General features: G+C 44.3%; 2 protein-coding genes across 12 annotated transcripts in view; one reads left to right on the forward strand and one right to left on the reverse strand.

The window, feature by feature from the left end:
- Positions 1 to 18,436, forward strand: part of JAK1 (Janus kinase 1) — a 30,677-nt gene extending 12,241 nt beyond the window's left edge. Inside the window, exons 7-24 of one of the 2 annotated variants that reach the window (XM_037404293.1) lie at positions 1,001 to 1,177; positions 1,912 to 2,069; positions 2,793 to 2,916; positions 4,412 to 4,601; positions 6,541 to 6,647; positions 7,910 to 8,056; positions 8,904 to 8,991; positions 9,546 to 9,673; positions 10,181 to 10,316; positions 10,758 to 10,909; positions 12,031 to 12,181; positions 12,910 to 13,004; positions 13,189 to 13,381; positions 13,997 to 14,121; positions 14,874 to 15,046; positions 15,498 to 15,615; positions 15,974 to 16,084; positions 16,745 to 18,436. In XM_037404293.1, coding sequence (XP_037260190.1) covers positions 1,001 to 1,177; positions 1,912 to 2,069; positions 2,793 to 2,916; positions 4,412 to 4,601; positions 6,541 to 6,647; positions 7,910 to 8,056; positions 8,904 to 8,991; positions 9,546 to 9,673; positions 10,181 to 10,316; positions 10,758 to 10,909; positions 12,031 to 12,181; positions 12,910 to 13,004; positions 13,189 to 13,381; positions 13,997 to 14,121; positions 14,874 to 15,046; positions 15,498 to 15,615; positions 15,974 to 16,084; positions 16,745 to 16,846 — 2,475 coding nt within the window. In that variant the 3' untranslated portion in view covers positions 16,847 to 18,436. The remainder of the gene's footprint in view (positions 1 to 1,000; positions 1,178 to 1,911; positions 2,070 to 2,792; positions 2,917 to 4,411; positions 4,602 to 6,540; positions 6,648 to 7,909; positions 8,057 to 8,903; positions 8,992 to 9,545; positions 9,674 to 10,180; positions 10,317 to 10,757; positions 10,910 to 12,030; positions 12,182 to 12,909; positions 13,005 to 13,188; positions 13,382 to 13,996; positions 14,122 to 14,873; positions 15,047 to 15,497; positions 15,616 to 15,973; positions 16,085 to 16,744) is intronic. The other variant, XM_037404294.1, reaches the window with a different exon arrangement.
- Positions 18,437 to 18,595: 159 nt separating this feature from the next.
- RAVER2 (ribonucleoprotein, PTB binding 2) overlaps positions 18,596 to 22,788 on the reverse strand; it is a 39,504-nt gene continuing 35,311 nt past the window's right edge. For 7 of the 10 annotated variants that reach the window (XM_037404301.1, XM_037404297.1, XM_037404295.1 and 4 more), the window contains 2 exons: positions 20,441 to 20,542; positions 18,596 to 19,769 (listed from right to left, as the gene is read on the reverse strand). In XM_037404301.1, coding sequence (XP_037260198.1) covers positions 19,707 to 19,769; positions 20,441 to 20,542 — 165 coding nt within the window. In that variant the 3' untranslated portion in view covers positions 18,596 to 19,706. Of the gene's footprint in view, positions 20,543 to 22,788 lie in introns of all 10 variants that reach the window. The other 3 variants (XM_037404304.1, XM_037404299.1, XM_037404303.1) reach the window with 1 other exon arrangement.

The raw sequence follows: 22,788 nt of genomic DNA on the forward strand, positions 1-22,788 counted from the left end.
AGTGATACTTTAGTTGTTCCTTGTTTCAGTGCTGCTAATAGAACTCACTTTGCATAATCTCTTCTGTACTTTGTGTACATAAACATTAAATATGCTCTAGGTTTGAAGGGGTTATGCCATATTCTACAGTTTTTCTCCACATACAATACTTAAACAAACAGATCTCCTTTTGCTTGCCTCAGTTCCTGATAGTGATAAGAACCTACTGATAACTGTCTTCTGTAACATGGAAAGTAGTGTGCTTCGTTCTATTTAGATGTAACCTAACGATCTATCTCAACCTAACTGTCTATCTCTGATGGAGATTTTCTGATTTAAATGATAACATTAACGGGGAGGAGGGAAGGAGGAACTGATATTTGAGCAGAAAAGCTTGCAAGAAGTGCAGCCTGTTTCTTCTAAGGCTCCTGTTTCTGCTGCTTTATAGATTGTATTTATTTAAATGCCTAAACGAAAGACTTTCATCTCAACGTGAGCTTTCCTGTGACTAGCAGGAAGCTTTGATCAGCCTGAACATTTATCCTTTTTAAATAAGTAGTTGCTAATAATTTTCAATAATTTTTGACCTGTAAGATGATCAGCTTCATTGTGGGCTGCCTGCTGAATTTCATCTGCTGCTGGCAGTTCAGGCATGCAGTGTGAGAAGAATGTGGCTCTTGCATTTGGGCTGAGCTCTGAAAGGGTATTTCAAGTATATGATTTAGAAATTTTAGTAGAACTTTCAGCTCTGTACTGCTACTAAAATTATTCCTAGCATACCAAGAGAGAGGTAAGTCAGCTACCTTATGGCTTCTTGCCTTCATCCTCATGAAAACTGTATCGTGGACAATTCTTGATAGAAGTATATCCTTGCAACACAGATACATGGAACATGTAAATGAATTCATAATGCGGTGCGAAAAGCATTCAAGAATTAAATACGTGTGGAAGATTAATTTGTTGTGAATTTTCATTAAGATACGTTTTTATTACTGTACTTTTATCCAAAATATATTTCCAGTCTGTACAGATGGAGAAAGAGAAGAAGAAAAAATCTGATGGCAAGACCAAAAAGGAGGAAGAAAAACACAAAATTCAAGACTCATGGAACAATTTTTCCTATTTTCCTGAAATCACCCACATTGTCATCAAGGAAGAGTCTACAGTTAGCATTAACAAGCAGGATAACAAAAGGATGGTAAGAACTAAACCTGGATAGTTTTTCCTCTCATGGGAAGCTGTAATGACACAGTGTTGTTGGGCAACAGGTGACAACCTCCTTGAGGCATGTTTTTTGATGAGACTCTTCAATAACAGTTCAATATGCTGTCCTCAGCACTGTACAGATGCAAAAGTCCTGGTTAGAAGAGCAGAAAGTTAGTGAGCTCAGCTGATTCCCTATGCTTGTTCCTGCATGTGGCCTTCCTCTGCACAGCTTGGATAGCCAAAAGCAGTATCAAGAAAGAGGAGCTCAACACAGATGGCAGAGAGGAGCTGGGAGGAAAGGAGAGAAGGGTCCGTTTATAGATACCCAATTTTAAGTGTCCTAAGTGATTTTTCTTCCTGTGGGCTGCCAGCTGTTAACATTTGAAAAGGAGCTGCCAGAGTGACATTGGCTTCAAGTCCAATGTGTCTGCCCCAGTCCTGAACTCGTCGTGTTTCACAAAGGCTGGCACAAGAGCTGGCCTTTCAGACCTCACGGAAGATGACAGCAGAACATGTCATGCTGGAGAGTGAAAGTTTCTGGCCAGTAATGAGCGGAGAGGATAGCAAATGGTCAGTGTTGACTCCTTAAGTATGTATGGTTTTCTGTCATAGGTTTCTGGGCAATTTTTTAGCCACTTTATGCAAAAATTGCTGGATATTGAGACACTCCTGAAATGTTTTAACAGAACTGTAAGAATTCTTCACTAAAATATCTTTTTGTTGTAGGAATTAAAACTGTCTTCACATGATGAGGCCCTGTCGTTTGCATCGTTGATAGATGGATACTTCAGACTTACAGCAGATGCCCACCATTACCTCTGCACAGATGTGGCTCCCCCACTGATTGAGCACAACATAAAAAATGGATGCCATGGACCTATTTGGTTAGTAAAATGTTTGATTTATTTCTCCACTTGAATAATTGTGAATAATTGCTGCATTGTGAATCCATTGAGGAAATCTGACATTTGGAAGGCCGTCAGTTACCAAAAGGTTATAAAACAACTCTAACTTTTCTAAGGATTATATGGGAAGAATATCCCTGTTTCTCTCCATGTCAACTCCTCTACAAGACCAATGTTTCCTCACTCTAGGAGTATTTTGAGGCTCACTTCACTAATAGCTGTAGAGATCACTGTCAGTTGAACAGATGGGAATGTATTAGGTAAACAGAGTTGGACTGTGTCTGCTTTGACCCTGGGAATCCTTGGATGGACAAACAAAAAGCCATTCCTTTTTTTTTTTTTTTTTTAATAGCTAAAGCAATTATTTTCTCTTCTGCTCACTTTTTTGACTTTTTCTTTGAAGTTTGAAGATGCAACATATAGAAAACCGAGAGCCTGTGTGTGCACTGTGCTGGATGTGGAATTTCCCCATTAAACGTGCTAAGAGCTTAATAAATCTTCCCTTGCTCAGTGCAGCTAAATGCAAGCGTGCGTAATGCACACAATTGAATCATGTTTTAATAATAATATAAATATTTCTAAGTTGCGGTTATACATTTTTGTTCCAAATATAGGATTGCTCTCCTGTGTATTTACTAATAATGGATTTTGGATGCAACTCCTTGTTTGTTATTTTCCTCATTTGTACGTTGACTCTTTCAGCACGGAATATGCCATCAACAAACTGCGACAGGAAGGGAACGAAGCAGGAATGTATGTGTTGAGATGGAGCTGCACGAACTTTAACCACATTCTTATGACAGTGACTTGTGTTGAAGGCTCAGAGGTACGTCACGTGTGGTGTTCCCAGCAGTAATCTGATAATAAGCTAAAGACTGGCAGCTCCCTGTAATCCATGTTGATATATTTATGTTCTTTAGGGCAGTCACCCTTATCTTTGTTTGGTAGCTGATGCAGCAGAGGGTAGATAATTCTACTCATAGCTTTGTTTTCCCCAGACCCTTGTGCTGTCTCCACAAATATGATTCATTACACCCAGAAATTTTCCATTCGTGGTGATAAAACTGTGTGTGAACATGATTGAAATAAGGCATTTTAAACTCATATGGTGTGAGAATGACATACAGCATTTGTCACTGCAGCTTACATAATGTTTTTTGAACGTGGATTTAATTATATGAATGTATTTCTACTGACACACTGTAAAAGAGTAGTGCATGAGAACAGTTGCCTTTACGTGTAGAGCACCACAGAAGGAGATATGTACACAGTTAGCTGGTGGAACATACTTCTTGAAAGATGAGTGATAAGCAAAAGCTCATGAGGTAGGATAGGTGAGGGAACCAGATGGTAATGGTTAGAAGTAGAAAAGAAGAACGCGTGAACTGCACAGAAGTTTGAATTTTACTGACCTCAGCTGGAAGTCTGCAGCTGACTTGCTGGTTTTGGGAAAACATTTAAAGTGTACGCACAAAAGAAGAATAGCATAAACTCATATAGACTGCTTTTCTTGCCTTAGGAAAAAAAACATTACTAGAATCAATGAGGTCACAAAGCCGTATTTGATATGGGGTTCATCTTCTGTAGACATTTTATAGAAACGCTAGATGATAAACACTGTCTTCTCACAGGATAAGTGAGGCACTGAAACAAGAAATTAGTTATGTCTTGGAAGACATTCAACCTCACTGCAAGGCTTAGAGGAAAGGGAAAGGTGGCACGAAGCTGCAGTGTGGTAGAGCTGAGGAAGCAGGTGTAGAGGGTAGACCTTGGAAGGGCATAGGCTTGAGGCAGGTAAGTACAAAAGTTCAGTCATTCTTCCCCAATACCTTTGAAGGAAACTGGAGGGTCTGAACAACCGCCTGAAATTTTGTTTCACTTGTTGAACAATCTGGGTTGTGAAAGGGAGTTTTGCTATTTTTAAAGTTGAGATTTTGAAACTGTGGTCCAGATTCTGCAATTCTTAACCAAGTGAAGAGAAAATTCCTTCTGAAGAGCCAGGGCTTCCACATACTCTGAGGCTCTGCAAAACACAGGAGCGAAAATTTGGACCTGTTAGATGATTGCATTTTTGTGTTGCTGCTCTTCCACTCTGTTATTATGAGCCTTCCTGGGACTGAAGATTATAGGGATTTTAGGGCCTTTTTCTACTTTGTTGGAGTTTGATTAGAGGTCCCTGGCTTAGGAGCAATGGTTAGCCAGTCCTACATGTAATTTCAAAGGCTTTTGGGGAGCTTTTATGGCTTTACAAACCTTCTTTGACTTTAATGATTATATTTTGCTTTCTTTTTTTTCCTCTCTCCCCCCGCCCCCCCTAATAGCAGATGATAAATAATTCAGTCCAGTACAAGAACTTCCAGATTGAAGTGAAGAAAGATGGGTACTCCCTACATGGCTCAAACAAGTCCTTCTCATCCTTAAAAGAGCTGATGGATAACCTGAAAGGACAAATACTTCGGACAGACAACATAAGCTTTACCCTGAAGAGGTGCTGCCAGCCAAAACCGAGAGGTAGACTGTCTTTAAAGAAAGGCAACGAACTTTGTTGTCAAAAGGAAACAAACTTCAGAAATAGGGGGCATACTCAGTGTCTTTTGTTCTGTATTCTTGTGTGAAGCTCTTTTTTTCTCTTAAAAAATGCTATTTAAAGTTTCTACCTTCTCTGTGGAGGAGGACTCTGGTCAAAAAGCAAAAGCAAGCACTGTGAAGAAGGTGTTAGGGACTTCCTTTCCATGTTACAAGCCCAGCACAGGATGCTCAGGGGCTGGTGCGTCTCAGGAGCCTTGTTTGTGTGAACTTTTTAAATGACAGTGAGAGAAGTTCTGTTTTCCCTTTTTGCACCTGAGCAGCTGGCCCTGCAGTATTGACTCTAGATTTGTTCAAAAAGCAAATGTCACAGCTGCGGTGAAGAAGGGACCATATAAGGTTCTTCCTTTGCTCCACCAAGTCACGTATGCCAGGCAGTGCCGCTGTGCATCGCATTTAATTCCTCTAGCAAAGGAGGGCTGCAGTCTGCAATGGTTGCGTGGTGACCTTTGGTTTGAAGTTTGTTTGCTCTCATGATGAGCTGTTGTTCATTCTATTAATCTTCATGAAGCAGCAGGGAAAGCTTGGTCTGCAACTCTTAGCAAGCCTTGCAGTCAGTAAATCCATCTGTGAGGTCATATTTTGAGAGGGCTGGGGCGATCATGTAGTTGTTGAACTATTAATGCTAACACTTACTAAAACTGTTTGCTAAAACTACAAGTGTCTTGCAGCTGAATTTTGTACAACAGAGGAAACAGTGCCGTGATTGTGTTCATCAGATAATGGTTTCCTGTTAGAATGAGGGGATTAACTGAGCTACATTAATTACCTGCTTGTTCTGACAGTTGTGGAGGAGCGGGCTCTAGATAAACACTGAGCTTATCAGCACTTTGAAGAAGATTAGTAATTGTCTGGAGTGTGGAGAGATTATACAGTTTGACAATTTGGTTACATTTTGACAGCTGTATTTGGAATAACATAGAACGGGTCAGGGAGTTGACTGCCCACTTCAGCTTTTCCTTGGCATTAGTTACAGTGGGAATCCAGTGCATTATCTGTGCTGGTCCCTGTTCTCTTCCATTGTGGATTTTTTTTTCCTGCTTTTTGAATCTGGCTGTTTACTTGGTTATTCACAAAGAAGTTTAGGGGATGCAGAAATAAAGCAGTTTTTCCAGGGTATGGTTCATTACTGATTGTTTTCAGAGTACTAGATCACCGTTGAGCCCTGACGTAACAGTAAGGCCAGATGCACACAGACATCTATCTAAACCCATTGTATTGTAATAAATAATGCCTGCTGTCAAAACACAGGAAGACAAAATTCATGTGCAAGAATTCTAGATCCAACTATGCGTCTCCCTGACCAGAAGCAGTGGGGAGGAAGCACTGGCCTTTTGAGTCTTTTCCTTCTGTTTATTTCCCATCCAATTTAATTCCAGTGTTCTAGAAACAGCCTGTTGGTGTTTCCCAGAGTGCAAAAAATTCTCAAGGGGGTAAAGAGAGAGGAAGTAAGACTCCAGGTACCCCTTTTTTCCCCTCTGCACACTGGAAAGGACTCGTACCTGTTGGCAGGAGGGAGTATGTGCTCTTTTATTTAAATGTACAGCAGTGGTATTGCCTCTTTCAGTCCCAAGTATTTCTCTGTGCGGTAAACCCTGTTCGGTTTCCTAATATCAGCCCCAAGAAGGCTAATACCAATGCTGTATATATAGTATAAAATATGTAGCTCTGCGTTAGTGAATTCTCTGATGAATGACAGAAGTTATTTGAGCAGAAGTTAAGTCAGTTTTTTCTTTTCTCCCTCCTCCTCATTCACCTGGGGGTTTACCTTGCAGTAAGCATATACAGTAATGTTACTGACTGAGAAGGGTGAATGCTGTTATCTTTGAAGTCTTAAAGAACATTTTCTCTCCCTGCCTTCCAGAAATCTCCAACTTGCTAGTTGCAACCAAGAAGGCACAGGAATGGCAGCCTGTTTATCACCTAGGGCAGCTGAGTTTCCATCGAATCCTCAAGGAAGAAATCATGCAGGTAGGAAGCTGCTGAACTCCGTTTCTGTCTTGTCATCAAAGTAGTACGGCAGCCCAGTCAAGTAATGCAAAATCACCCCCTTCTGGCTGGTTCTTCCACTCCCATTTCTCCTCAGCAGAACTGAATCTGCATCTCAGTTTGCTTTAAAGACTTCTATTGCAGTATATAAATGTTTATAAGTCCTTGTGTGGAAAAAGAAGATAAGCTTGGAAGCAATGCCTTTCACTAGAAATTAAATTGATATTTGAGCAATTTTCTAATGTCTGTGGGAATAACTGCTTCTAAGGTAATTCTTAAAAAATCGTGGAAGTCTTAAGAGCTGTTTTTCCTACCTGGTTTGTTGCTAAATCTGGCTGTATCTTTTAAAGCCTGGTGTATCAGAGAAACAGGCAACTTGAGGTTTAAGGATGATATCCTACAATTAAAAAAAAAAAAAAAAAGTGAAGGATTCAAAACTCTGAAGAGTGTTAGCACTCAAAATTTTGTGTTCCAAACTGATTTAGCACCCAAATTTTCTGACAGTTGTTTGCAGTTAGTGATGCAGGTGACCTGGATAAACTTAAAAAAACCACGCAGTGGCTTGAATGCACAAATCACATCTAATGTTTCTAAAAGACCCAAGCTTTTAAATAATGCAGTTAGCTTCTTCAGTTAAATAAAAAGTTTGGTGGTTTTTTTGTTGTTTTTGTTTTTTGTTTTTTTAAAATGACATCATTGACTGGGGAGGACAGATAGAGATTATGTTAATTGTTTTTTGATTGGTATATTTACAGTCAGCGTGCAGGCTTCCTGCAAAAATATCCCAAGGTGGAATCCCCTGTTATTTAGGAGGAAATTGCTTTCCCAAACAAAGTGTTCCGTTGAAATATTACTTCCTCTGGCTCTTGGAAGCACATTAAAGATTGCCTTAGTAGCAGCTTATTGTAAATAAGAGGCTAGTTATTATTTATTCATTTGGTATTTAGACTAATAATGTTAAATCGCACTGAACCTCTTTGATGTTAATGGAGGTGTAATAGCCTTTTAATATCAAATGGGTTTACAGTGGTGAATATGCTCAGAGACCACTAAAGCAAAGAGTAATGTGCTGTCATTGGCTTCTTGCTGTAATAATTTCAAGTCTGTAGCTAGATCGAGTAGAGGGCTAATTCCACTCTTTACTGGGAGAGGCAGAATATAGTGCAGATTCAAGTATTTGTGTAAATCTACACTTGTTTGCTTTGTGTCCTGGTCTGAAAAATACGTGGTGTGTTATGTCTTAGGGCGAACATCTTGGAAGAGGGACGAGAACACAGATTTACTCAGGGATTCTCAACTACAAAGATGATGAGAATGAAGGATATCAAAATGAAAAAGAGATTAAAGTCCTCCTCAAAGTCTTGGACCCCAGCCACAGAGACATTTCTTTGGCAAGTTTTTTCCTTTTTGTCTATTGTACTACAACTGCCGGGCCTCACCATATCGTACGTGGCTAACTACGAAAAGCCTTTAAAAAAGAAAAGGAGTTGTGTATATGGAAATGGGATATGTATATGGAAATGTACATGAAATGGGAAAATGCTGAAGGTACATCTCACCATCTTAGGCAGTCAAAGCCATCATTGACCAGTATTTTTGAGACACTCAGGAAGCTGATCCCATTAGACGGGCAGCAGCGCTGGGTCTGGCTGCAGCGTGCCAGCACTCTCTTCCAGCCTGCACATGTGCAGACCATAAGTGCAAGGAAGATGGACTGAGACCCTGCTGTGGTATAAAACGCACCGTCATACCCAGAGTCTTGCAGCTGTGTCAGCTGAGAGCTGGGGAGTTCAGTGAGGGTACTGCTGCCTTCCAGAGTTTACCTGTGCCTTGTGCGTTGGGCTGTGAGTCTGTCACCAGTTCTATCATCAACATGGCCACAGGCAAGTTACTCGATCTGCATTTTGCTTAATCAGCTAGCACTAGGCTGAGCACATAGCTTAATCAAAGACAGCACAGGGGATGCTAAGACCTAGTGTATGCGTGTCTGCAAGAGCACAGGGAGGAGCATTGGTCGCTTGCGTGACCTAGCAAACACCAGCACACCTCTGAGGGCATCCATTGCCCGTTAGTACAGTGGGATGGCTCACCTCTAGCACTGTTGACCCTTTACGTTACCAGAAAACAGTGATCTTTTGCAAATGTTTCTGTTACTTGATGCTCTGTATTTGTTAAACACTTCGATGACTGACACAATGACCAGCCGCTTAATGGCTCACCTCTTCCACTTCCTAACAGGCATTCTTTGAAACAGCAAGCATGATGAGGCAGGTGTCTCACAAGCACATCGTCCTCCTCCATGGAGTCTGCGTCCGTGACGTTGAAAGTGAGTTCAGTGAACTGGAAGCCACTAGGCAGCACGCTTCAGCAGCAGCCTTGATAGGGACAGGGCAGCCATTCAGTTCAGTGCTAGCACGGGGGGCGACGAGGGCTGGCAGCTGCTGCCTCTTGATTTTTCAGTGCAGGCAGAAGTGGAACTGGAACTGCAAGGCAGCTGCAAAGTCCTTTCTACTAAGAAGTTTCATGTTCCAGTGCTGTCTTTGAATAAGTGCCTTACAGGATGGCTCCTTGAGGTCGGGATGCCAGAGCAGTAGTGGTAGTGCCAGCACAAACCGGCCTTCTGGCAGAAGTTGTTTCCCTGGGAAGGCTTGGCCCTGTGGTCTTTGTTCCAGGTTTACTGCTCATTCACTGCGTAAAGCCACTCTTCTTAGCCTTTTGATTTGGCCATTGGGCACTGAAATAAACTTTGCAGAAGGTGAAATAAAGACATACTATAGCCATCTCGCCTGGCGGCTGCGGGGGAAAATGGTGGCAGGCCTGTTAGGTTACTCAGACACTGGCTATTGCAATACTGACTTTTTTATGCACCTGACTTTGTAGATATCATGGTTGAAGAGTTCGTTGAATTTGGGCCTCTGGACCTGTTTATGCATCGGAAGAGCGAAGTTCTGACAACTCCTTGGAAATTCAAAGTTGCCAAGCAACTTGCAAGTGCGCTGAGCTACTTGGTAAGAAGGCATCTTGACAAAAGCTTTGCCTGCAGCTGCTGCAGCCTAACGCTACAGCGGTTTCGTGTGCCTTAGTAAGTAACAACTTTCCTTTCTCAGGAGGGACTGTACAGTGTACGGGGTATTCTTTTTGTAGTCATGTTGTTGCTTTAAATAAGGAGAAGGACTCTCAGAGAAGGTGACGAGCTCCTTTTTTATCAGCAGGCCAAACAGGCTGTGTGCTTGCGTTTGCCACCAGTTTCTGTACGTACCTGCAGTTATGCTCCTTGTGAAAAAGGAATATAACGTTGGTCTTTTTTCCAAAGTGCCTCAGCTCTGCGAATACAAATGCTCCAGTACGAACTCCTCCTTTCCCTGCTTTTCTCAAGGATCATTTCTTCCAAGCTGTATTTTTGGATTTCAGTGTGGAGTATTTTACAGTGATCCCCCTTGTTATAGGTATGGTAGAGCACTTGCAGAGCATCGCTAGCTCGCTGCACTCACTATTCTTTTCCTCCCTTACTGTAGGAGGATAAGGATTTGGTACACGGCAATGTGTGTACTAAAAACATCCTACTGGCAAGAGAGGGAATTGACACCGAGTACGGGCCTTTCATAAAGCTGAGCGACCCAGGAATACCAATAACTGTGCTGTCCAGACAAGGTAGGGTACAGGAATCGGATTTCTCTCTTCAGCGTGGTGGGGAAAGGGGAGAGGCACAAATATAATTCATACCAGCTAGAACCGGCTCTAGAATAGAAGTAATCAGCTTTCATGAATCTGAAAACTACAGGGAAATAAAGGAGCGCTGCTGATGGTGGGTGCTTACTGTATTAATTTCTTTAAAAAGTCACGTTAAGTTTAGTGAGATAATACAGAAGGAATCTGTTTCTGGACGGCTTAAGGCACGAGCCTGTAAAACCCACAGAGGCGTCCTTCTGAGAGCAGGGATTTGAGAATCCAGATCTCCCTGAAACTGGGCAAAGGCTGTAGCTTTGTTTTAGTTAAGCAGCTGTTAGACAAGAATAATTAAGTTAGAAGGCTGGTTTTTTTAGTCCTTCGATACTAACTCCAAAATATATTGCTTCTGTGTTTTTATCTAAGAATGTGTTGAACGAATCCCCTGGATTGCACCTGAATGTGTCGAAGACTCCAAAAATTTAAGCGTTGCAGCAGATAAGTGGAGTTTTGGTACCACACTGTGGGAAATCTGCTATAATGGTGAAATACCACTGAAGGACAAGACATTAGCAGAGGTAAAACTACGTTACATAAACTTTACCTTAACCTCTTGGATACAGCCTCTTTGGCACATGCGTTTCCATATCCAATTCGCTTTCAACCTACAGGAAAAGCAGCCCAGTGGGACTCAACAAGGGGCTGATCCATCTAAATGGTTGCAGCAGGAATTCTTGTCCTTACTACAAACATTGCTAATTATTGCTTCAACCTGACCTTGCTGGGGATTTTCAGAACTTGGCATAGTAACAATTAAGCAGAACTTCTGATGCTCTCACACCTGCCCTTTTCTAACCCCTGTGTCCAGTTATAAACTGAGGGTCTGCTTAAAAGCAGCTAGGTGCTTCTCTTGTTTCTTTTGGACATCGGTTCAGAACTAACACCCTGTGGGACACCATTGTTGCTCACTCTGAAATCTGAAAAAAAAAAAAAAAAAAGGAGTAAATCTTGTTCTGCCTTACTGCTGGCAGTTCTGTTCATCACTGCTGGAGTCCCTCAGCATGTGTTCCACATGTGCTTTTTCTCTCTTGAAGTTTTGCTGTGTTGGGAAGGCGACGGAGCAAGGCAGCTGCTGCTCCTCTGAAGGAAATGACTGAGTACTTGAGTCATTGCCCAAGTTGTTCTAACAGGAGGTAGCTGAAAGGAGTTTTCTGCCCTGACTATGGGGCTGCTTCCTGCATGTGGCAGGCAGCTGGGGTGGTTCTTTCAGAGCTTAAAAAATGCACAACCCACCCTCGTCCCATCTCCCTGAAGCTGGTACCTTCTCGGGGGTCGTGGATAGCAGCCAGTATTGTGTCGGTAACCTGGGCAAGCATTTCCACGCAGCCATTTGTCTCGCTGCGTAAGTAACGTGGCAAACCTGGCAGAAAAGTAACTTGTGAAAGGTGACATCTTCATCACGTTTTAGAGACTTCATGTGTTTTCAGGGGTTGCTCCAAACTACAGCAGATTCAGCACAATAGTAGTTATCTACTATTAGGAGATGGTTTAGAGTTGCTGCTGAAAAGGAGGATTTCCTTGACAAAGTTGAGGTTTGCTGCGAGTTAAGGATCTAATGGTCAAATCTGCTGATGTAGAACATGGGGTTATCAAGTGAAAAGCTAAAATTCATGCAGGAGTTTCCATGTGTGCCTTGCAGAAGGAGAGGTTCTACGGGGGCCATTTCGTGTTGGCGACACCATCATGCAAGGAGCTAGCTGACCTGATGAAACAGTGCATGAACTACGACCCCCACCAGAGACCCTTCTTCAGGGCAATCATGAGAGACATCAACAAGCTGGAGGAACAGAGTAAGGCACAGTTTTGCTTAGAGGCTGGAGAGAGGGGTAAGGTTTATTTGGCTGAGCTGGGCACCTCACAGCAGCATTCTTCCCCAAGTACGGCTGCATTGACGGCAGCGTGTTGTGTTGTGTCCCTGCAGCAACGGAACTAACCCCTTCTATGGGTGAGCGCAAATAGGGTGTGGGTGTTGAATTCATACTGGATGTGTGGCTTAAGGTGTGGTGGTGGTAACTGCCGTTTCACTTGACGATCCATGTTTTATACAACAGCTTAAGTTGGTTTCAAGACAATCTTTGAGCTCCGTGAGATTTCCATAGGACTCTCTTGATCAAAGAGCAGATGGCTCTGGTTCATCTTAAGTTGAAGTTTACTACAGAGCTACTAATAGATGCTTAGTTAAGGGCAAAACTTTACATCCTGTACCTAGTCTTACGTAATCATGGAAGCTGAGTGGGTGGGAAGTATACCAAGAGAAAAGTGACTGGGTCTGGAAGAAGACCCAGGCAGCAGCCCGCAGAGTGAGGGAGGAAGCTTGGCAAGTGGTAAGACGGGCACGTACAAACAGGAGGCGTTCCCTGCCGACAAGCAGGCAGGATTTAAATAAGACCAGTTGTGACAGCAGGGACAGACACACTGCCAGCGGCAGATGGGAAGTGAGCAAGGATGCCTTGAAGTGTCAGGACCAAGATGGCCTTGCAGGAATCTGTCTGACCTGGGACTTTTCTTCCACTCCTAGATCCCGATATTGTCTCGGAGAAGAAGCCCTTTACAGAGGTCGATCCCACTCTCTTTGAGAAACGCTTCTTGAAAAGAATCCGTGATTTGGGAGAGGTAAGAGGAACGTCGGATACAGAACACAGATGAGTGTTGGTGTGGGTGTGTGTATACACGGCTGTGTGCACTTTGTGTGTCGCAACAGGAAGATGTGAACCGTCACCACCTGACGCAGTGCATCAGCGATGCTGTGGCTGGCGAGTGCTGTGTTAAATAATGCTCTCTCTTCTTTTACAACTAGGGTCACTTTGGCAAGGTTGAACTCTGCAGATACGACCCAGAAGGTGACAATACAGGGGAGCAGGTGGCAGTTAAATCTCTAAAGCCAGAGAGTGGAGGGAATCACATCGCTGATCTGAAGAAGGAAATAGAAATCTTGAGGAATCTTTATCATGAGAACATTGTGAAATATAAGGGAATTTGCACAGAAGATGGTAAATTTTCATGTAGAATATTAAAAGTATACACTCAAAGTATAAGGGTTTTCCTTTAGAAACGAAGCGTAACAGTCTTGGTTCAATCTTAGGGGTTTAGATCTCTTTATTCACCGAAAAAGCAGCAATTTCTCTGTGTAGTCCTCCTGCCTATGTTTGTGCTTGACTAACCTGGATGTGAGCAGCTGGTCAATATTCTCACCAAATCTGTTAAAAAACCAGCAACCAAACCCACCTCGACAGGCTGATGCTGGAGTGAGCTGACCGCTGCAGCTGGGTCACAGCCCTGTAAACCCGGAGGCCATTATTGGCAGCACGTGTTATTAATAGAAAAGAGCTCAGTTGTCTTCTGCTTTTGCATTTGCAGTAGCGATTGTTCTAAGCCAGTATTAAAAAACTTGTAAGAACTTTGAGTTCAGTAACTGCCCTGCCTGGAACAGATTCCCCTCCGGATTGGTCCGGCAACTGCTACGGGGAGTTAGCCCGCAGCCTGGCCACGGTCACACGGTGCCGTTACAGACGCCGCCAGTGCTGTGGGCTGGTACAAAAGTTACTCGTGTTAATGATGTGGGAAGGGCCGTGTCTCTGCAAATTGAACACGCACTCTGTTTTTAGGAGGAAGCGGGATTAAACTCATCATGGAATTTCTTCCTTCTGGGAGCCTGAAGGAGTATCTCCCGCGGAACAAGAACAAAATCAATCTCAAGCAGCTTCTCAGATACGCGGTTCAGATCTGTAAGGTGAGCTTGGCACCAGAGCCTTCCTGCAACTCATCTGTTTGATTAGGTGACTATTTAATTTGGGGTGGGGGTTGGGGGAGAAGAGAGGCTTGTTTGGTGAACAGAACCATTGTCCTGTCAGGGACCTGAATCCCAAAGCAATCTCTCTTGTGCCTCAGGTGCTTACTGGCACAAGGATCAGCAAGGGAGTCATTAGCAGGTTCCCTTGCATGAAAGTTTAGTGTGAGAAGTTGTTCCTGCTGCAGAATTTGAAGAATTAGGAGGGAGGGCAGCCTTTAGAAAGGGCGTGTTGGCAAGAGGGAAGGAGCAACATGAAGCCTGAAGCAAGGAAGGGATGCGAGTGCAGTCAGGCTGTGTGAAGCAACGTGTTTTCCGCAAGAGACTCTGGTTTTGTGATGACAGTGGACTGGGTGCTTGTAAGGAGCACAGGCACAGGCTGTCAGATTTAGCAGCACGTGAAGGAACTGCTGCTGCGGAGAGAAGGGCCTGAAGACGATGGCTGCTCAGCTGAAAATTAAAAACCACAAAGCCGGAAGAGCAGTCTCAACAGATGAGGAACTCGGAGGCAGCATTTAAGGTGTGGGGGTGTCAGAAAAGGACCCTCGGAAGTGCCAGGAGATGGAGAACCTGCCGTGGGAAACCTGGTACTGAAACATGTACTATTGTGTGAACGAGGGAGCGTGTGACGGGGAGGCTGGAGAAAGACAGTGATTAAGGTATTGGAGAACTAGTGTAACTCTGTTCTCTCCTAGGGAATGGACTATCTGGGCTCCCGCCAGTACGTGCACCGGGACTTGGCAGCAAGAAACGTCCTTGTTGAAAGTGAGAACAGAGTGAAGATTGGAGACTTCGGTCTCACCAAAGCAATCGAGACTGACAAGGAGTACTACACGGTCAAAGACGACCTCGACAGCCCTGTTTTCTGGTAGTAACTTAGAACTTACTTTCTTTAACCAGACTGTGCAGTGGAATAACTTGTCCGCTCCTGCGGACTTAGGCTTTTAGTGTCCTCAAAGTTTTTTCTGTTTTGGTAAGAAGCCTAAATAAAGACACATCAGAGCAAGGAAAAGGCACCTGGTAGACTATACTTATCTACTCTTGTGCTGTTTATTTATTCCTGCACTTAATGATCCCTTTTCCCATGATATTTTTGTTGGTTTTGATTTATTTTTACAGTGACTTGCTGTGTAAGTCGTACCTTACCTACTACTTCTGTGGCATCCCCAGCCCAACAGGCGCGTTAATTTGTGTACAAGGATGCTGACTTTGTGTACAAAGATGCCTCTTTAGTTCGCTTTAAATGCATCGGGGGTGTGCATGTACGAGCAGATTGTGCAGCTCTGAGTAGGGTTTAACGCTGCCCGTTGTGTCCTCAGGTACGCTCCGGAATGCCTGCTCCAGAGTAAATTCTACATCGCCTCGGATGTCTGGTCATTCGGGGTGACACTGTACGAACTGCTTACCTACTGTGATTCCGAGTCCAGTCCTATGGCAGTAAGTGGTTGTGAAAGAAACTGCTGCTACAGCCGCTTCAATCAGATATTTTAATTTTATTTTTTTTTTTAAATGTGTTATTTTTGGAAACAAGAAGTGGAAGGAACCTCTTTATCTCCTGAAAACAACCCCTTGAGGTTGTCTTTCACTAAAGATTCTGTACAGAGTTAAGTTGTGGTGACGCTATGTTGATGTTGCTATCTATTTCCTAATGCGAGTATATGGCGCACGGTGTCCGTACAATAAGCATCTACTGATTGTTTTTATGTTGAGACTCAAATGTCACCTTAATGTCAAATTGAAATGGGCTGGATTGGCACGGGGTAAGAGGATGTGCAGCTGACTCCTCTCTTCGCAGGAGTTCCTGAAAATGATCGGCCCCACGCAGGGACAGATGACGGTAGCACGGCTGGTGCGTGTCCTGCAAGAAGAAAAGCGTTTGCCACGTCCGCCCAACTGCCCGGAGGAGGTAATGGATGCGCCTCTGCTTTTATAGTGGTGACCTCTGATGCTAAATTAGCACCAAAAGCATCTCATGTTCATTAGCCTGGCTAATCCTGGCAGGAAACCAGTCAGGTATGCCATTAAAAAGGCATTTCCAAGTTTTTTGAGCATTATTTTAAAATGTTTTTCGACACTGACATTCCCAAGTTCCTGACATCCCTACAGAGGCGTTAAGAACTTTGCTTTAATACCTGTAAATTAAATACCATGTAAAATTCAATTAGAATCCTTCTGATTGTTGAGATGCAGAGTTCCAGGGTGTGCAGTGGGGTCCCAGTGCACAGACCACGAGGCGCAGCCTGGCTCCTGCTGCTGGGGGAGCCGGGACATAGCCCAGCTCTGCCCGAGGCACGAGCGATGGAGGGGGGGGGGGGGCGGGGCGGGCAGGCTTGGCCTGTTTCCAGGTGGCTCAGGGACAGGGAGGTGAGCGGCACAGCGTGGCGCTGGGGAGCTGCCTCAGAAGGAAAAATCCTCACTAGTCACAGTGCTGGTGAACTCCCACCAGAATCCGAGGCGTGTCTGTCTGTCCCGCATTTCGTAGCAGCGGGAACCCGTTCCGCTGTATTCACTGGAAAAATAGAGTGTTTCACTCCTCCTCTAAAAATTTCTCTTCTGTTGTTGCTAGGTGGACCAGCTGATGAGGAAGTGCTGGATATTCAAGCATGATGAACGGACAACCTTTCACAATCTGATCCAAGGATTTGAAACAATTATGAGTAAAATTTAATTAGGTTTTTTTTTTTTTAAAAATACGGTCAGTACTTTAAATATGTGTCAAAATATAAAGGCCTAAGACCTTTCATTTTATTTTTTTTAACTACTGTAATTTGTACTCTGACTGTGCTAATGTGTTTAAAGGATTCTTTTTCCAACAGTTTTCCTTTTTAATTTTAGTCAACAGTTGGATCAAATTAATTAAAAGGTATGGCAGAAACAATAGCTTCAACTCATTTTGCTGCTGTTATTGCAAGGCAGTTTTCTCTTTATCTGATTCTGGTCTCACCACAGCTGGGACTACCCTGCTGAACACGAACCGAAAGGGTGGTGTCAGAAAGCGCTGCAGGTGCCAGTGCAAAGCTGGGGCACTTAACATGTCTGCTGGGCACGCTTATTCCCTGAAGAACTAAACTAGTGGACATTAGAGGACTGGAGATGGTAATTCAGTTTGGGGAAGTTTTAGAAAAAGGTTTGGCTGACAACTGTCTTTCATGTGCACTTAAACTGCAGTAGCGAAAACCCACCTCTGGCATAAAAATCCAGAGAAGACAAAATAACGAGCTCATCTCAAAGTGCTCTGCAGTTCTGAGCTCTTAGGTATGTTTCTAAAGAAACTGCGTAACTGTTGTGTTCAAAAACTGAACCAAACGAGAAGCATGATCAGTGTGTATAGTTATGCCCTGAATTGAGAACCCCACTTTTGGATAAATATATTTGCTTTTCCTAACTCAGCCCCCTGCCCCTTTCTACCTGCTGAGGCTTCTGCCCTCTGTGTCGCTGTTAACTGTGCGAACGCAACGCTTCTTGGCTTGTACTGCAGCCGAACTGGTGTGGTGAAATGTGCGTAGGAGATCAATTACACACTTCGGGGATAGAAAAGAAAATGAATTCATGTACAGAACCCGGGGGAGCACTCCCCTAACAAAGAAGAATTCTCTAAAAGAGAGGACTGAGCAACCAGGGCAGCATTACTAGGTGAGCAGATACCTCCAACACACCAAACAGTCTTTTTGTTACCTGCGGTGCCATCCAAGGGGTGCGTGATGCACTTTTTTTTTATTATTATTTTTCTATGATCATTACACCAAGGATTTATTTGGCCAGCAGGTTGAATAATTTTAGTAAAGCTGTTTATTTGGCCTGATGAATCTTTAACACAGCCCTGGCCTTCATTTCATTTGACATACAGGCTCGAACCATACACTTGTGCAGTACTGAGTTAACCAAAGGTCAACAGCGGGACCAGCTGGGACCATGCACGGGCTGTAAGGCGGCCCAGTGAGGTGCAAACCTGCCAGGCTTCCATAAACAGCAGCTTAACTGGAACCTTCTGCTGACCCCTGTCCTAGGACTTTCCCACCACACCTGGATTTTGAAAATGCTTTGAGGGTATACTCAGTTCTTACAACAGAAAGATGTCTTGAGATATATGTATCTATATATATATATAAAATTGTAATTATGAGCTGCAACAAGGTCAGATTTATTTTTACAGTATTACTTGTTTTTTCTGTATGTCACTTATGAACCTGATTTAAATCTGTAAGCACTTTGTTACTCTTTATACAAACAAATCTAATAAATTTTTTTTCTCCACGTGCACCTCTTTTTTTAAATCATAAATTAAACAGAGGATGATTTTAAAATAACTTCCATAGGAATGGTGATCTGAACATGCTGGCTTCAAAACAACCCTGCCCTTCATTAAACGATCACTTTAAAGGTAAGCCAGAGATGGTTTCCTCCTGCAGAAATCCACTTTAAATGCGTACCAACAATTTATTTTCATTGAAAAGCATAACAAGTTGAGAAAGTTGCATATACAAACAGTTTGAACAAAATATTACAAGTGAACTTATCAATACATACACGTAGAGTCCCAGAGGAGCTCTGGTAACCTGCGTTTGCTGTTTGGCTGTCTTAAGCCGTTATGCCTGTGGGCACAGCGCCCTAGCTCTACAGCACAGCAGCTGAGGAAGAGCCGCTTGGATTGTGTTTGGTTTTTTAAGCTTTGAAAATACATATCCTGGTCACATCACAGAGCTTGAAAGGCAGAGTTTAAGACTTTTTTTTTTTTTTTTTTTTTTTAAACAGTACTGAAAAATGGCTCCAGTATTATCTAGCAAGGTGAAGCCAGAAGGACCTGTGTTCCAGCCTCAGTGCACTCAGTCCGAGGCAGCAAACCCTGCTGCCTGTCACAGAGGGCTGGCTCCTAATCTGTCTGTCACAAGCACTGACTTCAAAAGGAACGATTTCTAAGTCTTCTGCTACAAGGATTAATAGCAGAAAAGAAAGGCTTGAGCCAGAGCGGCTTAATGAATCAGCTGAAAATACCAAGTCTTTAAAAAAACCAAAACCATATCAAAACACAATCAAGCTGGGAAATAATTGGGGCCAGACGATGCACAGGGGCAGGCAGGCTGCCACAGCTCACAGTCTCAGGGGAGGAGGGAGCCCACACCGTACACCTGGCACAGGTGAGTGAGTAAACAGTGTTTCCTTCTAGTGAGAACTACTTCATGCAAAAGGTAATATGTAAGAAAGAGTGAAAACCAGAACGAGGATGCTCTGCTCTAGCAGGCTTTGGAGTGCAGCACATTGCTACAGTTAAGATGCTTAAAAAAGAAGAAAATACAGTCAAGAGCAGGAAGGAAGGATTAAAGCCATCACCGAGGAGCATGTCAGTATTGCTTCTGCTCCAACTGAATCATCCAGATCCAGGAGGAGTCAGAAAAAGCAGAACAGGCCATTGATTTCTTCCACTTTGTTACCTTTATACTGCTCCGCCACCCGAGCATGCTGCCAGCAGCCGGCCACACTGACACGCGTGCCTGTTGGAAGGAGGACGGCACTTTGCCACGTACACTGTGTTACACAGAGGCATTCACAAACTGTAAGTTACTTATTCCAAGGAAAAGCCGTGGATTCTTGGCCTAAAAGCAGATAAAGGTTACTTCATTGTCAAAGTATCACTGATCTGAAGCGAATTGAGTGTTGCAAGGCAGCACACAATATAGCATCTTACTTTTAACAGACATTTATTGAAAACATCACAGAGGCTCTGGTAATACATTTGGTGTATCTCCATTCCAGGATTAAGAGGAAATATTAAAAATTTAAAGGCTGTAAATGCAGAACTTTTAATCCTGGAAAAAGTAAGATTGAAAAACCCATAATCTGAGTTAAAAAAATATGAAAAAAATTACTATCAAGATTTCATCTTTTAACTTCCTCAGTCTGAGGACTAGGGCAAGGATCAGCATTCCCTCCTCAGTATTTTTATTGCTTTCAGCTGGTAAGCTACCCGAAACATGCCACGTTACTTTGCTTTGTCAGCCTCAGCTCACTGTTCCTTGCAGCGGCAGACAACAAAGGAAACACTCGTAGCAATATGTACCATTTCCTTGGCAAATTTGCCCATTACAGAGGTTGTTCCTCTTGGGATACTTATAACCCCCCTGGAAAGAAGAATTATTTGTCTGAAGTTAAGGCAGCAATAAATAGCAGAGGTACGAAAAGCCTGCCTTCACACCCCGAGGCAGGAGTCATTATTTAGGTCTCAATAAACGCGCTTTTTTTTTAGAGAGGATTCTGCATAACGTACTGCGGAGCCCTGAGTCTGCTGGCCAAGGTACTCCAAGGGGCCAGGTTCTGGGGAGGACATAAGGTACGACGAGCCTCGCTTCTCGCTTCTCATTGGAGCCACCTAAGGACAAGAAGAAAACAAGTGACACATGATCCAGAGTAAACGGCATCAATAAATAAAGCTCCAGCCTGGGAATTACCAAGGACCGGGAGCCAGTAACTGACTCCAAAGGCCCGGCTCCCTCAGCTTTAAGGTCCAGCTATACACAGCTCATGAGTCAGCGTTTGTGCCCTTTCCCTAAAAAATCCCAAACCAATCATAAATGCATTGGTGCCCCACCATCCATGTGTGTCTGTAAGGGCAAAGGGCTGGCTGGGCCAGGTGGCCCTGCTCCAGACAGCTTCAGTCTTTCCAGTAAGGCACCACTCGGCCACCTTTCATCCCTCTGTCCTTTCCCTTGGAGAGCTGAATGGGTTAACCCATCCTGGCCCAGCTGTCGCGGCAAGGCAGATGGACTCGGTTTGTGCTGCGGATTACAGGTAAGCAGCTGCCACTCGCAGGCACAAGTTTACATCTGGCACCAAAGCCAAGGAGAGAGCAGGAATGGCTCTTCAACCAAAACTTCAGCTCAGCTGTGTCGCCCTGACACTGCAAGGCCCAAGGCTCCCAGAAGCGGGCTTCTAGCGAGGGCACGGGGACCTAAGCCTGCCCCACTGCCAAGGGCTCAGGTTCAGTTCCTCTTTGGGATCCAGCACGGCAGGACGGCGCACTAGCCATGGACCTTCAGCACTGCAAGCTGTACATACACATTAGAACCCAGCGCCCTAATACAGATCCCTTCTCCCTGTCCCCCAATGTGTTACTAATTTCATTACCAAACGGCTTAAACAGTCGCCTTGTGCTAAAAGGCTGAAGCATCTGCCCTGTGACAACCACCTGAACCAGATCTGAGCACATCCTGCCCCACCACACCGTGTGTCCTGGGTTACCTCTGCCTCCTAGATCAGAAGAACTGGGGTTTTGGTTCATGTTGGAGTGAGTATTTTAGAAACCTTAACATGTTTCACAAACCAGGACACTAACGCTTTAACTCAATCAAATGAGCAGCTGTGCTGACCCATGTCCCCAAGCCAAACACTTCCCAGCAGTTCCCGGCGGCTCCCCTTGCGGATTCACATTCACAGCTCACATTACCCTCTCAGTCTGATTTCTTTTGAGCCTGCACTTGTCATCAATAGGAACCTGCTTGAGGAAGACGTTCAGTTTTCCTCCTGTCCTCTCCCCTGCACTTCTAACAGCTGTGGAACATCACACATCCACCGTAACCTCCACCGTGTCCTGCTCGCATGGCAGAGCACAGCACCACCACTGCAGCCTGTGCACCAGGGGCTGACCATGCTCCTTCTGAAGCTCTGAAATGCCGCCCACAGAAGCAGGACAAAAATGGGCCGCAGGGTTAAAGCAAGTGCACACGTGAGCACACACGGAACCGATACAGAGCCTCTCAGGGACCGGGCTGCATGCCCTCTTCATGGAGGTTTAGCTGTTAATTCCTGGAATGAGGAAAGTGCCTCGCTGTGGAGGAAACTGCACTTGTGTTTGGTCTGTGCCAAGGGACGGACCGACCGCTCTCTTTCTGCCTTTTATGGCATCTGGCATTAAGACAAACTTTCAAGCTGCTCAGCATCACCCCCACATACAAGCTTTCCTCTTTACACTGGAGTTAAAGGTATTAGTTAGCTCAAACCCCGGAGTCTCTCCTTCTCTTGTTACAATTTCACTCATTTCCAGAGCTGTTAGGAACCTGAAAGCTCAATTTTTTGCTGCACAGACTACAGTTTTCACATGGCCTTGGCCATCTCTAACCCAGGACCTGCCAACACCAGCTCCAGCCAGGCCTCATCTCCTATCTAGGACTCACGAATTGCTACAGTTGTGTGCTCCTTCTAAATCTGCTCCAAAAAACCATGGGAATCTCGTGCCAAGCCCGAGATGCGAGTTTCTGAATGCCAGAACATCATGTGCTGAATCCGGCTGCTAACCTCTGCTCAGTGAAGGGATTTAAAGCCCTCATGGAGGAGAGCTGCGCAGGAGGCTGGGCCCCCTAAGCTCTCCCAGATGTGACTGCTGACTACAGCCATGGCTCCTCTCAGCACGCCCGGGCACCGCACAAAGGTCCACTAGCTGCGCTGGAGGCTGGAGAGGCAGCTCAGCATCCCTCCAGCAGTGCTCTGCTCCCAGAGATTACGAGCGCTCCCACGGCTTCGTGGCTCACAGTGAGGCATACCTGCCTCCAGCCGCTTCAAAAGAGATGAGAATCTGGCTTTTAAGGTCTCTCCCACCCATAAAACCAGGAGCAATGTGAT

The sequence above is a fragment of the Falco rusticolus genome, chromosome 11 (genome assembly GCF_015220075.1).
Source record: "Falco rusticolus isolate bFalRus1 chromosome 11, bFalRus1.pri, whole genome shotgun sequence".
Taxonomy (NCBI): domain Eukaryota; kingdom Metazoa; phylum Chordata; class Aves; order Falconiformes; family Falconidae; genus Falco; species Falco rusticolus.